At 39.0% G+C, this 17646-nt stretch overlaps 1 protein-coding gene across 2 annotated transcripts in view; it reads right to left on the minus strand.

Moving 5' to 3' along the window:
* The window catches only part of TMTC2 (transmembrane O-mannosyltransferase targeting cadherins 2), a 449619-nt gene extending 432311 nt beyond the window's left edge, over positions 1-17308 (minus strand). For both annotated transcript variants that reach the window (XM_030819895.1, XM_003259608.4), the window contains exon 1: positions 16551-17308. Coding sequence is in view for 1 of the 2 variants with exons in the window: in XM_003259608.4 (XP_003259656.1) it covers positions 16551-16633 (83 nt within the window). In the remaining variant the exon portion in view is untranslated. The remainder of the gene's footprint in view (positions 1-16550) is intronic.
* Positions 17309-17646: the final 338 nt, after the last annotated feature.

Here is a 17646-nt window from a genome sequence, read left to right on the forward strand (position 1 = left end):
AGGTAAATAATATTTCTGTCCAATCTTGTGATTTACAGAATATCTTTTAACTTCATTTTCAACCAGTTTTCCTAAATAATGATGACAGAAAAAGAAATAAAAATAAAAATTTAAACTTAAGATGCTGCTTAGTTTTTAACATCATCCATTATCTATCTAATTAAATCTGTAAAGTTTGTGGTATCTGAATAAACTGTCCAATGTAACATCAAAATTACTCCTTTGGACTGCAATTTAAAAAATAAACCACCCCACCTCCCATAAAAAAATAAATTATCTGAACTCAAATACTAAGTACATAAAGATAAACATAAAGGTATTTACTATGATTATACCATTTTAAAAAATACAAACAAGCCACTATTTTATAACACATGCCAAAAATTCAGCACATAATCAAAATATATCCTAGAGGCTAAATACCACAGAGCTACTTCTATAGACAGTTGAATCTGGAGAACTTCCATTCTAACATGTCTTAATGTCACCTCAAAAGCTTATTTGATGCTCTGGTTCCAATTCACAAAGATACTCATTGAAACTATCTATCGTTGGCCGGGCGCGGTGGCTCACGCCTGTAATCCCAGCACTTTGGGGGGCCGAGGCGGGCGGATCACGAGGTCAGGAGATGGAGACCAAGGTGAAACCCCGTCTCTACTAAAAATACAAAAAATTAGCTGGGCGCGGTGGCGGGCGCCTGTAGTCCCAGCTACTTGGGAGGCTGAGGCAGGAGAATGGCGTGAACCCGGGATGTGGAGCTTGCAGTGAGCCGAGATCGCGACACTGCACTCCAGCCTGGGCGACAGAGCGAGACTCTGTCTCAAAAAAAAAAAAAAAAAAAAAAGGAAAGAAACTATCTGTCTTCCATTACAGTGCATCTTTTTTCTCCCCACAAAGAAAAAGTTAATCCAATTTTCCCTAGAATCATCCCTCCTCTATATCATAATAGGAAAGCACTGTATCATCAGCAAGGAAGAGGCAAAATCCTCTTCAAGTCCACTTCTCTCAGTATCACCAAAGTTAATTTATAGAGATGTCATACCGAAACTTCTCCCCTCATAATAGATAACTACACCTTCCCATCCAACTCCAAAGTGGAAAAATCCAATTACTAGTCTTGTGTTAGTTCTTTTCTTTTCTGGAGACAGGGTCTCACTCTGTTGGCCCAGACTGGAGTGCAGTGGTACGATCATTGCTCACTATCACTGTAACCTCAAACTCCTGGGCTCAAGTGACCCTCCCACTCAGCCTCCAAAGTAGCCAGGACTACAGGCACCTGCCACCAAGCCCAGCTAATTATTATTTTATTTTATTTTATTTTATTTTATTTTATTTTATTTTATTTATTTATTTTGAGACAGAATCTCACTCTGTCACCCAGGCTGAAGTGCAGTGGCGCAATCACAGCTCACTGCAGCCTCGATCTCCCAGGCCCAAGTGATCCTCCAATCTCAGCCTCCCGAGTATCTGGTACCATAGGCGTGCACCACCCTGCCCAACTAATTTTTATTTTTTATAGAGACAGGGTCTCCCTGTGTTGCCCAGGCTAGTCTTGAACTCCTAGGTTCAAGTGATCCTTCTGCCTCAGCTATTTTATTTTTTGTAGAGATGGAATCTCACTATGTTGCCCAGGCCAGTCTCAAACTGCTGGGCTTAAGCAATCCTGCTCCCTTAGCCTCTTGAAGTGATGAGATTACATGTGTGAGCCACCACACCTGGCTGCTTCTGTTTAGTTCTAAAAGTCATCTGGTGAAAGCATGTTTAATAAAGTCTTGAACAGTTGGTTTCTTGCACCAATATAAATTAATTCCATAGACTTGAGAGCCATCCTGCAAAATTGACTTGTTTTCCCATTAACAACTTAAAAATAGTATGACTGATTTTTTTTAACCCATCAGTAACAGAATTTGGTTTATTAAGATATGGGGTAAATTTTCACCTGAACAGTCTAAAAATATTCCAGAGAACAGATGTGGATTAGAGAAAACTAGGCTGCTATCCAACAAGAACCAAAAGTGTTCTTTCTAGGAGCTTTCCACTTGCTGCTGTTAGACTTCAGTTATCAGTAGGAACAGAGTAAACATTCCAAGTGAGAATAAGGTTAACATACAAGAAATGAATAATGATAGTGGCTGAGGTAAAATATCTTTGTTTGATATGGTTTATTGTATTCACTTGCTCATTTTCCACTGTAAGTGTGGCAATATCACTAATGTTTTACTCCAAACGTTATGAATTACTCCAAAATGGCTAATTTCAACTGTATTTCTTAAGCAAATACACCCAAACCCATCGTTAAAAAACTGTGACCTGTTTTAATCTAGAAGGGACTGGGGTGGGGGCAGGGGAAATCAGAACCACATTGACTTTAAAGAGAAAGCCTTATTGCCTCCGGTAGTAGATCACCTTCAGCATGTTTAGGTTTTTTTGGGGAGTTAAAAATCTCTTTCAAGGAAACGGGGGCGAAGAGGAAAGAAAAAATTGTTAACAGTTTAATACATATTTTCTTTATATAGGGAATCCCTAGAAAAATGTTAAATATGTAAAAGATCTGTTTTAATTAGGAGAGAGATTAATATTCTTTTTCTCTTTTTTTTTTTTTTTTTTTTTTGAGATGGAGTTTTGCTCTTGTTGCCCAGGCTGAAGCACAATGGCACGATGTTGGCTCACTGCAACCTCTGCCTCCCAGGTTCAAGAGATTCTCTTGCCTCAGCCTTCCGAGTAGCTGAGGTTATAGGCTTGCGCCTCCACACCCAGATAATTTTTTTTTTTTTTTTTTAGTAAAGACGGGGTTTCTCCATGTTGGTCAGGCTGGTCTCAAACTCCCAACCTCAGGTGATCTGCCCGCCTCGGCCTCCCAAAGTGCTGGGATTACAGGCGTAAGCCACGGTGCCTGGCCAAGATTAATATTCGTAAGTGCAGAATTACTTATAAATAAAGTAATACAAGTTGTAGGTCCTGGTGAGAGTATGAAGGAATGAGTGAAAACGAGCTTCCCAGAAAAGGATTCAAACAGAGCTTTTATATTCAGTGCTGCTCACTGTAAAACAAGCTGTACATAAAAGTATTCCTGAGATTTGGGCTGTCAATTTAGCACAATCTTTTCCAATACAAACCAAGTCTGTAAACTAAGTCTGTATTTTCATTTTTTAAGATATGTCATTTCCTAAGATATATACTGTAGAATAGAATCATTCTTACAATATGGTAAAAAATCATAACTTTGCATATACTCTCACATGGTATGACTGTGTCCCCACACAAATTTCATCTAGAATTGTAGCTCCCATAATCCCCACTTATCATGGAAGAGACCCAGTGGGAAGTAATTGAATCATGGGGGCAGGTTTTTCCCATGCTGTTCGCATGATAGTGAAAGTCTCACGAGATCTGATGGTTCTATAAAGGGCAGCTCCCCTGCACATACTCTCTTGCCTGCCTCCATGTAAGCCGTGCCTTTGCTCCTCCTTCACCTTCTGCCATGATTGTGAGGCCTCCCCAGCCATGTTGAACTGTGAGTCCATTAAACCTCTTTTTCTTTATAAAATACTCAGTTTCAGGTATTTCTATATGGCAGCATGAAAATGGACTAATACATACTCCTAGGTACAATATCATCTAATTTAAAAGAAGAAAGTCAATCATGGTAAAGAATATGGAAGTCATCTAACAATGTTTTTCATATGTACATTTCATTAACTATACACTGCAAATACTTTATTGGCAAAATTTGCATATATGTACATGCATGCTTGTATGGGTGCCTGTGTGTGTGTGTGTATAATGGTAAAACCTCAACATCACTTCTCCAAACTTAAAATTCAGGATAAAATTTCAATGACAAAATCATTACCTAATTATTATAGCTCACTGAAATCTTTTCAGTTACCCTAAATCTACCCAAAATACTAAGTTATTATCAAAAGTAAGTTTAAATTTTGGATATTGGCTTTTATGAAAAATCTTTAAATGCCCTATAATAGTTTCAGACGTTATTATATAGTGATTTTTAAACTATTCAACAATACCATTAATGAATAATTTAAAAGAAATATTTAGTAAGTATCCTAGACACTAGTATGGTTACAAGTACTTTACATAACTTATCTCATTAAATTCTCCCAACAACTCTATTAAGCAAGTATTGCTATTCTTATTCTATATAAGAGAGAACAGAGGATAAAGGAGTTTTAGTAACACAATCAAAATAACACCATTAGCACGTACAGTCACCCCTTGGTATCAGTGGGGAGCTTGGTTCTAGGACCTCCTCAGATACCAAAATCCACAATGCTCAAGGACCTTATATAAACTGGTGTCACATTTGCATATAACCTATGCACATCCTCCCATATACTTTAAATCATTTCTAGATTACAACACCTAATACAATATAAGTACTATATAAATATAGTCATCCTATATTTAGAAAATTATGACAATAGAAAATCTGTACATGTTCAGTACAGACACAATTTTTGTTTTTCAAATATTGTCACTCCATGGTTGGTTGAATCCACGGATGCAGAACCCAGGTATGTGGAGGGCTGGCTCTAATAGTTCTGGGATTAGATCACTGGACCTCTGATTCCAAAATTCTGTGATCTTTACTCTTTGCCTCCTTGTTGTTTGAAAAACTCTGAAAGACATTTTTTATAATTGTTATCCAAAATGTACCACCAGGCTAATTTATTACATGTTGCCACCCTGCACCTGTGTTAAACAAAACTCACTGCAAATTCTTGATACACAAAACTGATTGACGCAAACACATCGGTGCAGGAAAACTGCAACTCATCCGACAAACAGTTTTCCTAATCGCCACACTGCCAGAACTACTCTGAATATGAGCGTACTCCAAAAAGAAAAAGGGTCGTCAATGAAGAGAGAGACCATGAGTACCCAGTAACAATATGCTCTGCCAAGCAGAACCAAAGTACCAAAGACTATTTATACCAGATGCACTGTAATTGGTCGGTTTACTCTGCAGAAGGAAAGAAGTACTCAGATTGGCCAGAATGCCTATTCAAAATAAGCCTTCGTGTACAATGACTAGAAACATAGGAAAAGCAACAGAAAAGAAATAGAAGACAACAAAAGCTGCTTTTGTAATGAGACTGGAAACTGCCGGCCACAAGAGTGGATAGAGAGTAAAAGCAGAAACAGTGTATGGGGGATGGAGCAGGCCATGCAATAGTAGCTCAGATGGCAGGGGCTCAACCAGACTCCAAGTGAAAAAGCCAGCAACAACATCAAAGTAGGGCATAGCTCTGTTCTCACGGGAGATGAGTGTGAGATACAGTAGTTCCCCCTTATCCATGGTTTCAGTTACCCATGGTCAACTATGGTCCAAAAATATTAAAGGAAAATTCCAGGAATAAACAATTCATAAGTTGTAAAGGGCACATTGTTCTGAGTAGCATGATGAAATTGCATGCCATCCTGCCCTATCCCACCCCGGATGTGAATCAGCCTTTGATGCAGTGTATCCAACAGTCTACACTACCTGCTCATTCATCACTTAATAGCTCTCAGTTAATCAGACCAATTGATGAGGTATCACAGTGCTTGTGTTCAAGCGACCTTTATTTTATTTAATATGGACTCCAAGCACAAGAGCAGTGGTGCTTGTATATTATAACTGTTCTATTTTGTTATTAGTTATTATTATTAATCTCTTACTGTGCCTACTTTATATTATAAATTAAACTTTATCATAGGTATGTATGTATGGAGGAAAACATACTATACTATATACAGGGTTTGGTACTGTCCTCAGTTTCAAGCATACACTGGGGTTTTTGGAATAAATCCCCCAAGGATAAGCGGGGACAGCTATACTTAATGTACAGTGATCAACCAAGTCATTCGGCCCCCTTGTCCAACCACTCTACAGCTAAGTATATAACCATGCAGCTTTTTAAAACCAGAGAACGTTCATCATATTATTTCATTTGAGTCTCACTCTGTGGTTGGCAGTTACTATTATTATTTTTGTTTCCTGACCAATTAAAATACTGAGTTCATGAGAGCTGAGCAGCTCAAGTACTTAGCTAGTACAGTGGTATTCCAAGACTAAAACTGTAATCTTTTATCTTAGTCCAGCATTCGTTCACAACCCTGCCTCTACTACACAGTACATATAGTATCTTAAAAAGAAAGGAAAAAGTATAACTCATTTTACAACAAGTTCCTTAAAAAGGTTTTTATTAACCAGGACTTTAAAACTTCAGATATAGTGCATTCACCTATTCAGAAATCCCCCAAGGTGCCTTAAAGCTAAGGTTTAAGTGTACCAGGTTAAAAAGTCATACAGGCCGAAGCATTTCTAATCTTATTTAGATACCTTCACTGAAGAGCATCACTTGGTGCCTGAATGTCACTAATAATAATCAATAACAAATTTTTATCTTTCCTACTTTCAGCTGCCTAAACCCTCATTTTTGCTGCTTGCCTGAAGTCTATAAAGTCTTCATGCAATGCAAACCACATTTCCTCAAAATGGGTTGTTCAACAAAAGCACAAACCAATAAAGACACTTGACTCTAGAGATTCCATTTAGGCATCAGTACCTACTCGAGCATAAGCCCTAGGCAACTGCGTATCAGTTTATTTGTCAAAATGAGAATCCAATATCTGTCCCCACAGTCATATTACAAAGAAGATAACATTGTTTTATATGATGGTGACATTATTTAAATAGAGATCATCGCCTAGAATTTCAACAAGCTATCTTTTCAAAATCTGAATACCTCAAACTCATAGGATCAACTTAAAGATGCCATTGTTGAACAAATAAGACAAATGAAACATAGATTAAATAAACTGGCTAAAGTCATATCCATAACAAGCACACCTTATACTCAACCATTTTTAATCCAGGAATTTAGATAGCTTATCTGTAATACATTTAAATGAACTACAGCCTTATTACCCTAAGTGTGGTCAGTGAATTTGCAGCATCTGCTGTACGTGGGAATAACAGTAATGCAAAATCTGCATTTTTTTTTTTTTTTTTTTTTTTTGAGACAGGCTGTCACCAGGCTGGAGTGCAGTGCAGTGGCGCGATCTTGGCTTACTGCATCCTCTGCCCTCCAGGTTCAAGCGATTCCCCTGCCTCGGCCTCCTGAGTAGCTGGGACTACAGGGACGCACCCAGTTCATTCTTTGTATTTTAGTAGAGACGGGGTTTCACCATGTTGACCAGGATGGTCTCAATCTCCTGACCTCATGATCCACCCGCTTCGGCCTCCCAAAGTACTGGGATTACAGGCATGTGCCACTGCGCCCGGCCAAAATCTGCATTTTTAACAAGCCCATATGTGTTTCCCACAGAGGCTGAAGTTTGGGTAGCACTGATCTATTAATGGAAACATACATATATGTATATATATGTATATATGTGTGTGTGTGTGTGTGTGTGTATATGTAAGTAGAAAGAGAGCTGGCAAGAAGCCACCTCAGCATCCCTTTAGGGAGATGCTTCTAGCTCCAAACAACTGGGAATTTGAATTTGAACTGCACTTAAAAAGACTTTTAAAAAGTCAATTGTCCATATGAAAGCAGGGAGGCAAGTTAGCAGAGGGCGAGGTCTAAAACTCCTTGCCAGCCACAGGCATCCTCAACATCATGCCAGGAGTGTATTGAAAAGTGGTCAACCAGTAATTCCCTCCTAGAAATAGTACATTATTTATCCTGATGACATACAAGACGTTTTGAAATACTGATTTCATCCTCTGTTCAATATGGAACAAAAGCCAAAAAACACCACTGTTTATAAAAGAAAAAAAGTAAATTTAAACTTAAATATAGAGGTGAAAGGAAGCAATATTAATGTGGTCATTTCAATTGGGTATTTCAAATAGATATTCATGCTACACTATAGTTGATTTCAAACTGCACACTGGTATCTTTAAAAGATTTTTATTAGATCTCAAATTCATTTTCTTTGGTTAAATCAGTATATATCCCTGTAAAATGGTTTAATGTATAAAACTTTGTTTCTTTAATATAAATCTGTGACATAAGTCAGTACCATATTTTTTTTTCTTTCACTAGAATAACAAGAATAACCTTCCTATTTTAAGTTTACCAACGAATTCAGGTATACCAGTTTTTCCTATCAGCTATAAATAATTGCCTCCCTCTAAAGGGCCTATTTCTGCAAATAAAAATGTCTTTTTGCCTGATTAAGCTTCTTCATCATTTGAGAACTTTTCTTCTGCAAATTTCTAGTTGGAAAATGTGTCATAAACAGCTTGCTTTGTCAAAATGAGATCTTTTCCATTGCTTTGGGAGAACAGTCGTATAGTTAATTATTTGGGGCAGGAGAGGAGGAACTTGTTCTAAAGGAAATATACTTGAAAAAACATTTGAACCCAACTATTCTACCTTGAGACATTTTACAGTTGAAGGCAACAGGCTTACTTTCTTAAAGCTGAAGATGGGAAGGCAGAAGTAGCCAAAAACCAATTTACAAAACCATGAGAAATGTCCCAGAGGAGCCACTAGAGGCTAATTGCAGCTGCCAGCCATACTTTGAGAACCCCTTCTTCGGAATGGTTCTGTAATGACAAGTATCCTCCCCAAACAGAAAAGCAGTCAAGCCTATGAATGTAATCTCTATAGCCACCACCTAAAGCACCCCCCACAGAGGACACAATTTGCAGGGATGTCACTTCTACATGCACTGACAACCAGTAAGTCCTTGTTCCCTCTGGAGCGGCCTTACTCCAGAGTTTATTGACTCACATTTAATCCAAGAGACACAACTAACAGAAAAGAAAACTGGGTAGACATGCTTTCATTGTGGAACAAACTGGAAATTAACAAAAACAAGATGTTTACTTTTCACAAAGTATTTTGACTTATCTACCTCTCTCAAAACATACCAGTTTATAATTTTGGGTTTACGATAGAACTCAGTAACAATATGCTTTATAACAATGATCTTAACACAGATCTATGACCTAACAGGTTAACGTAAAAACAAAAAAAGCAAGAGAATAGTTTGCATCCTTTCAGTGTCTTTATAGAATACATATAAGCAACCAAAAAAAGAAAACAGAATTTCGCAAGACACAGCTGTAAAAATTTTATTAGCCTTATTCATCTTAAAAACTTATTATGTAAGAAATAAATTTGTGAACTGCACTTCAAATTAATAACCAAAGAATTCCAAGTATGCAGGGTTATATGGACTGCCATTCTTCCCACCGGATTTTTAAACAATGTTGAAACATGGCTGTTTGAAATACTTCAGTCCCATCATTTAACACTGTTCAAAATGTCAAGAGCCATATTGCGCCCCAGTGGCCACTCTTCAGCAAATAACACATCCTTTGAAGTTAAAATACTTCTAAATGATGTCAAGTGAGAATTCCTAGGCTGGTACAGTCAAAATTTTCTACTTCTAAGGAAATCAATAATCTCTGGAATCACAATTAGGAAAAAGGCACTTTCATTATCAAAAGTCGTGAACTTTTCAGTTTCAAATCTCAATCAATTCCATTACTGCAAGGCAATTTTTTATAGTTTCCTAATTAAACAAACTATGATCACATCGCTATAGTGAACCTGTTTTTTATTTTAACTTAAACCTCCTGTGGAATAATTACAGTTTTATAATAAATTTCACAAAAATGATGATTAATCATCAAAGACAAAGACCTCACAGAAACATTTTATTTGATAATACCTAGCACACAGCTGCTATTCCAAGGGCACTAATGTGTGTTTCATTTCAGAAATTATGTAATTTAGCCAGTCACCTTGACTATAACTACATGCTGTGCCACACTTCATACCATGTCTCACTGCAACATCACAAAATGCCCCTGCAAAGAAATCAAGAAACAAAAGCTTTTATTGAATCATCATAAGCAAACAGCATCTCCTCTGCCAAATACTAAGGTACTTCTAAAACGGATACAGTGGCACTGCCCTCAAGCAATGTGGTACAGGAATAACCTTCAAGGAAAGTAAATATATGTTTAATTCCATTTAATTCCACAATAAAATGGAATCTAAATCCAGAGTTCATATTTTCAATTCTCACCTTTTTTCCATATAAATTTTTTTAGACATGAATAAATCAAAACCTCTCTATCTCATCTTTAAAACAATTATCTCTAGTTTTTCAAATTAACGGAACTTATGAAATGTCCTTAAATAAAATAAACTACTCTAAAAAATGCTATCAACTTTTAATGTGGAATCTTGAAAACAATCATTTCGGTCCTCTCGCCTTTCTCAAAATTCTCTGGTTTACACAGATAGGTTTACTTGTTTCCCATTTCCCTGTATAAAAAAAAGTCAAAGTTATAAACCCAAAAAACCAATCCCAAAATGCTTCTCCCAAACATTTACACCTTTTTTTTTTTTTTTTTTGAGATGGAGTTTCACTCTTGTTGGCCAGGCTAGAGTACAGTGGCGCAATCTTGGCTCACTGCAACCTCCACCTTCCAGTTTCAAGAGATTTTCCTGCTTCAGCCTCCTGAGTAGCAGGGATTACAGGCACCCGCCACCATGCCTGGCTAATTTTTGTATTTTTAGTAGAAACGAGGTTTCACCATATTGGCCAGGCTGGTCTCCAACTCCTGAACTCACGATCCACCTGCCTTGGCCTCCCAAAGTGCTGGGATTACAGGCGTGAGCCACCGCGCCCAGCCACACCTTTTGTTCTAGAAACCCTGAGTATCAAAAAACCTGACAAATGTAACTGGAAAGGTAAACGGAGAGGAGAAAAAGAGAGGAAGAGGGTGAGACAGAAATTTAGAAGAACTGCATCTTTTTGGAACTAACTGCCTTGAAAATATGGCCAAAAACCTCTGAGGCAAAAATCTTGAATCCCTATGACAATTTGAGGCAAATCTAGTCAACTCAAAGAGTTCAGACATCCAAGAAAAACAACTGTCCCGAACAAGTAGGAAAGAGACATTTGGAAGAGGCATTCCAAAGCTTCCACATGTATGAATGAAGCACCAGTAACTACAGACCCGAAATAAGGCCAGGCCAAAGTACCAATCATTTATCTTAGGAGTGAGTGTTTTGGAAAAGAAGCTAACAGAGTCCCAGTGAAAGTTTTTAAATATGAGTATCAATAAAAATAAACATGAGTAAAAAAATTAAAAGGTAACAATAAAGTGATAAATTCAAGTGGAATTCCACCTGCCAGAGGTCAACCTATCAGCATTTGTATAGATCTATCATTAGACGCTCTGATTCAAACCCTTTATGGTACCTGCTAAAGTACAGGTAAGAAAGCACAATGTTTTGTGGGATGCTTGTTAACAAGGTAAGCAGTGCTGTAGTTGTACTATGCACTACATATACAAAGAAGCTCATATGCAGTAATATTCATAATTTGTGAATTATTGAATGTAACAGTTTATTCCTCAAAAGCACATACAAATCATAACTTCAAAGAAATCATTTAGTACTGTATGTAATTACACCAGCAATTATTCAAAATATTATGCCTTTTTCACCCAACAAAAAACAGAAGGTATGCAGTCCTGCTGAAATATCCCTCCACTTTTTTAAAAACCTGAGCTCCTAAATGAGGACAGCTATTTATAGAGGAGAGGTCTTTACATTCAATAACCCACTGTTCCTTTCCTTGGAGGCTGCCACACTTGTCACTTTTGTGAAGCCATTAAAACAAGTATCCAAAGCTGATACAATACTCTACTGCTAAGAGAGAACCAGAAAGGTTAACAGATGAAAGTTACTGTGTTAAAAGCACTTTAGATGAGTATAATAAAGTTATAAGAAAGTAGATTTGTCAGCCACAGATTTTTCAAAGAGCCTTAAGGGTAAACTTCGTCCTTTCCTAATATTACAAAGGTTCCTGCTTTAGAGACAACGCACCTTTAGCCTACGAAAAAAAGTTGTACCACCAGAGGCATGTTTTTGAAAAGTGCTTTTAGTGTGCTGAGCAGCAACAAAACGATTAGAAAGACAAACTATGCTCCTAATGCATGCTGGAATGCAAAAGGTTGTTGCTATTTCAAAATTATAGCAGAAGAGAATTCAGTATTAACAACAGGGGCACATTAACACTGAAGAACTAAGTGCAGATGACAAAACAACAGCCCATAGAATCACCAATGTAAACGTAATCATCGTGCATGTGTGTGTGTGTATATGTGTGTATGAAAACAACTAAGAGACAGATGGCAATTTTCCCTGTGGCATTTGCACATGTCCATTCAATGCCTGTATGTGGGTCAATTACTATGATAAACATCATGTGACAGGCTCAATGGAGGTAAAGCAGTTCATACTGACTTCACCTAATTTTAATTTACTGATAAGATATACTTATTCAAAAGAGCAAAACGAACTTTTTCCAAATAGGTTTGTTTAAACAATCAAAACGTAGCTAGAAAATAAAATGCCACCTAAAATAATTTATAAACTCTAACTTGTATTCCAGTGAAAACTGGGAAGGAAACTGAAGAGTAAGACCATAGTTCTGTCTACAGTGGCTTCTTATAATAACTTGATAAGACAACCACTGATACAAAGAGAGCTTCTCCCTTACTTAATTATACAGTAATTCTTTCTAAACATGCTTTTTACTAAATACCAGGCCTGCCTTCACTAGTTACACATGCTGGAATCTTAAGATAACAATCTCAGATTGGTCAAAGACAAGTCTATTAGAGAGAACTTTTTAAAGATAAGTTAACAGAGTGATTATTTCACGAGGGATTCCTATCATACCAGGTCAAAAAACCCAAACTAACAATAACATTAAAAGATCAAGCAGAAATAATAGTTCAATATCTTTAGAAAGAATGCAGGTTTTAAGAAAACTGTTAATATGCCTTAAATTCCATTCCTTCATTTTAAATAATATTAATCAAAATCATTATAAAGAAAAATTTAACTCGTGTTTATAAAAACTGAGATTTCCATTTATACCCAAATGACAAGCTAACTAGGAGTGAATTAAGAGCTTGATGTAATTTTAATTCCATAGTAGAAACTTCTGCTGTGTAGTTGTTTCTCCAAGTTTCAAAAAATTACTGCATAGTGGAATAGCTAAGAGATCTACAGGTAACATTAATGATTCTGGTTGGGTTTAACAAATGCAAAAGGGGCAATAAGAAAATAAATTTTCAGAGGAATCACAAATATATTTTCTACTTCCAAACCTGCAAATTGTCTTTGCAAACTAATAAATTATTTTACTCATATGAGAATTTAAAGCATGTAAAAGTTGCATTACCTTATTTACTTGTCTATGTATAAAAAGGGCATGTCACCAATTAGAAGATATGTGCTAAGTGAAATCAGACTTCTAAAGTTTAGAACAGTTATGGTTTGTTTACCTTTGTCTGCTTTGAAGTAAACTGACTCTTCTCATGGTGTTATCTCCATAAGAAATTCATAACAGTATTATTAAAAAGGATAAGAAAAAAATGATGCCACGTCATCCTCAACAAATGTGTAAGAATGCAGAGAATTTTGGGTCAGAGAAGTTTTACCACTGACCTAAACACCAAATTTCTCCAGAAAATAAGAGAAAATTCTTTAAGGAATCACATACAACATAACTTAAAATTTGGCAAAGACTGCATATTGTCAATTTCAGTTTTCCTCTAACCACAACTTAAGATTCAATACTAGATTGAAAGCAAGGGGAGGGAGGATGAAGCTGAAACCACATACCCTTTTTCATCAGATACTGTGAATTCTTCTCCTCCACTGTTTGTTTCATCACATCAGAGGCATATTCTTAAATTTAGCACAGAAACACTTGCAAAATATTAAATTTTACCATAGAGAAATTGACTGTGCTATAAGAAAGCTTCATGTTACCATTTAATTTCAACCAAGCTACATCAAACATGGAAAGAAATTATATATAGTTTATAAAGTAAACGATCACTATATTTAAAAGAAATGATAACTTTGAGAAGTACCACAGCAATAATGATTTAGTTAAGCAAGTCAGGAATAATAGCCATCTCCCTTGAGCACTTCTCCCTTCCCTTCCGGCACTGGCCTCTCCTTACAGAACTGTATTTCACAAAAGTTCCTGGAGGGCAGCAGAATCCATAGGTCTAGTTTAAGCAGTGTTTTAAACATGAATCTTTGCATCTGAAATGTAGTAGTGGAAATAAACAAATTATCATCATCCTACAGTTTGCACTTGGCTCCCCAGCTCTCCTTCCCCTTCACACACCAGTGAGTTACAGTAGTTAGATAGAAAATATATCAGAAAAGCCACAATTTATAGTGTAACTTCACAATGAATCACTTGAACAGGCTGTGCATACAACAAATAAGTTCAGTGCTCCTATTTGTGTCTCATAATTTCTAGGATACATAAAAACAAAGTTTGCTGCTCTTAAGATTTCACATTCTAAGAATATGTGATGGCATATGCAGTTCTGCTAAGAAATCGGTGTAAAATACACTTTTCAAATTGTAGCAAAGTATAATTCACACTTATAGGCCCTCAATATTATATCAGTATATACTATCTAGACATCATATTGAGCATGCTATCAATAAAATGATATGGGCAAATAATCATACTAAATTCACCTATGTAGCTACAAGATAGAAGTCATGAATTTTAACACTCCATTAGACCTACTGCATCTGAAAAACTTACAACTGCCAACCATCAAAGCACAACTAATTTATCATCACACTCACACCATTCTTCCAAGTTACAAAGTCCAGTCCTAACACTTCTGATGACTCAAGAGCACAGAACAATTATACCTATAGAAAAATGCATATCCAAATTTAACTTTAATTTTTAAAGAATGGCTACTTCTCATATGTATTTTCTTAAGGATTAGACAGCAATTAACAAGGGCATACAATAGGAATACTTGATTTATCACAGTGTTCTACAACAGGTTGCATTATTATAGTAAGTTTCTTTTTTTAAATAAACTCTATATTCTTGGTTTAAATGCTTACCGTTCAAACTGCCCCCAACAGAGCCAGTAACTGCCCACACTGACCCAAGTTGGTTTTAGTGAAAAGTAACCCATCTTTGGAAACAAGGGCTTTTTCCACGTATATGCCAGAAATAGCAGGTGCACCATTACACAAAACTGGAGAGACCAGAAATTTACCTCACTCCTACAGACCATTTCTCAGAGCATGCTGTGTAGTTGCTAAAATCAGTATGCTGCGTAAAAGTTAAGAAAAAATGTATGTCTAACAGTGGTTCCCTATCAACTAGCCTCTGATAGGCACTACATAAAATGCATTAAGACAGGTTTGCTGGATGTTCTGGCACCTATTATCAGGTGATTTCTTAACAGAGATGTGAAGATGCTTTTAGCAGGAGAATGGGCACACCAGAGAATACAGAATGTGGCTAATTACGACGAGAAGAAGATTCTGCCTTCACCTCCCCTCACTGTCAACCACTTTGCTTAAGTGCACTCACTGCCTCGCCCTAACCCTGGGGATCCATTCACTTTCCATAGCCCAGAGAGGCTGCTGAAAAGCTGTCAAAGTAAATCTGTGCTCACTTTTTGGATGGTTTAATTTCAATGGAGCATGAAACACCCCAGGACGGTTAATAAGTTTAGCCAGGCGTGCTGTTATCCCTAATATATTTTAATTATGCATCTGTTTTAATTGTAATCAGATTAAGGCACTGGAAGGACACAAATTGGAATTTTCCCTAATGGATATAGGGGCTTTTCATCACTTTCTGAACACTAATAACGTTTAAAAGATAGGTAAAGACACCAACACAACGGTGACATTTTCCAGAAATCGATACAGTTTCTTTGACAACACAGTTCAGGTCTCATTAGCCACCCAAACTAACCGAAGTGCAGAAGACAACTTCAGTCTCTAGGGGCGTCTTCTTCTCCAATTAGTACAAAAGAACCACTAACGTCTAATGTACAACTCCCAAACAGAAATGAGAAAGCCGAGGCTTTTATAAAGTGCTGCCCAATGGATTGGTGAAGGAGGCTAGGGCGGCGGGAGATACCATCAGCAGCATTATTTTGGCTCAAAGTAAAAGTCTGTACACGTTAAAAGGGAAAGTTAAAGCAGAGAACGATCTCTCTTTGCACAATTTTGGCAACTATCAAACGTGTGTTTTAACTTCGGGAAATAAAAGTGTCCCATCAATAAAAGGAAACGGGACAGGGAGGATCTATCAGGGATCGAGGAGCGGCTTCCTCCCAACCCAGATGTAAAATCACTTAATGTGCTTTTGTTGCATCAAGGAATACCTAAGACTTTAATTTAATACGTTCATTAAACAGTTTCCCAAATTGCCGGGATTTCCGCTAAGAAACTCAAGCGTCTGCCAACAGCCGAGAAGCAAGGGAGAGAACCTGCTGCAAACTAGGAGCGGAAACTCCCTCGGCCCGCCCAGCGCGCTCACGTCCCCGGTGTTTGATTTAGGTGTTAATGTTTACGTGTCGACTAAACCGTCAGGTGCTGAACCAGTTCCTCCAAGACGCACTTTGAGCCTTAAAGAGGGAAGCTTCAGAGCCACCGCGGAGTGTGCCCCCTGCAGCCCATCGCCCCTTCCTCTCGGCCCCTTACCTGTCATCATAGCAGAAATCCGCACTCAGGGTGTTGAGATACAAGGCGAGCCCCAGAGCGCTGCTCACCAACTCTGCAATCATCTCTCCACCGCCTTCCCTCCGGCTCGGATCCCAGCGCGAGGGCAGCAGCGGCAACAAAAAACAGAAGCATCAATCTCCACCTTCCGCCGCCTTCTCCTCCCAGCTTCACTTTTCCCTCGCTTCCCCACCCTCCCTCCCTCGGGTCCTTCCAATCCACGACTCCTCTCCTCCTCCTCGCGCCCGGCTCCGCAGCTCCTGCGTCCTCCCAGGGTGCGGGCTCACACCACACACCCCATGCCCGGCGCCCGCAAGCGGTGAGCGGCGTTTGGGCTCCGCGTCCCCCGGCGGAAGCGCAGAGCTGGTCTTTCGCGCGGGTCGCGATCCCCACCCTAACCCATGGCAGTTTGGGGCGTCCTAGGTGAGGAGTGGGACTCGGAGGAGGTGGAAGGGTGCGGGATAGGGGCAGAGGGACCGGACCAAGCCGGGCTCTGGGACCAGCTGGAGGAAGAGAGAGAAAGAGGCGCGGGTGGGAGGGACAAGGCGAACCGCCTCCCCTCGCCGCCTCCCGAGCGCACTGCTCCGGTGTCGCTCGGGCGGACTCCGGCCGCCAAGGCGGCTGCTGCACATTCACTGTTTATTAGCTCCCTCCCGGCCCCAGCCCCAGCCCCAGCTCCCTTCTCCAGTGAAGTGAGAAGCGGTGGCTGGAGACTCCTGAAGCTCCCGCGTGGGGTTCTCGACGCGGCCCCCCGCGCCTGCGTGACCAACCCTCCATCCCGGCTTGGCCCAGCCCCTTTCTCCACCCAGATCCTCCCGGAAGGCTCCTCCTACCCTGCCTCGCTGGCTGGAGGCTCCTCCCACCCTCCCCGGCCTGAAGGCTCCTCCTACCAGCCTCCCGCCCTCTTGTTTCTTTCACCTTCGATTTCACTCTGGAAAGCCCCCGGGACCCAAGGGCGACGGCTGGAAGACAGCCCAAAGGAGTAGCTACAGTGCGCCCTGGGAGGGGAAGCCGGGAGAAAGGAGGCCGAGGAGGTGGTCGGTCGCCCCACTGCTGCCTGGCAGCGCCTGGCACGGCT

Source organism: Nomascus leucogenys, chromosome 10 (genome assembly GCF_006542625.1).
Source record: "Nomascus leucogenys isolate Asia chromosome 10, Asia_NLE_v1, whole genome shotgun sequence".
In the NCBI taxonomy this organism is placed as follows: Eukaryota; Metazoa; Chordata; class Mammalia; order Primates; family Hylobatidae; genus Nomascus; species Nomascus leucogenys.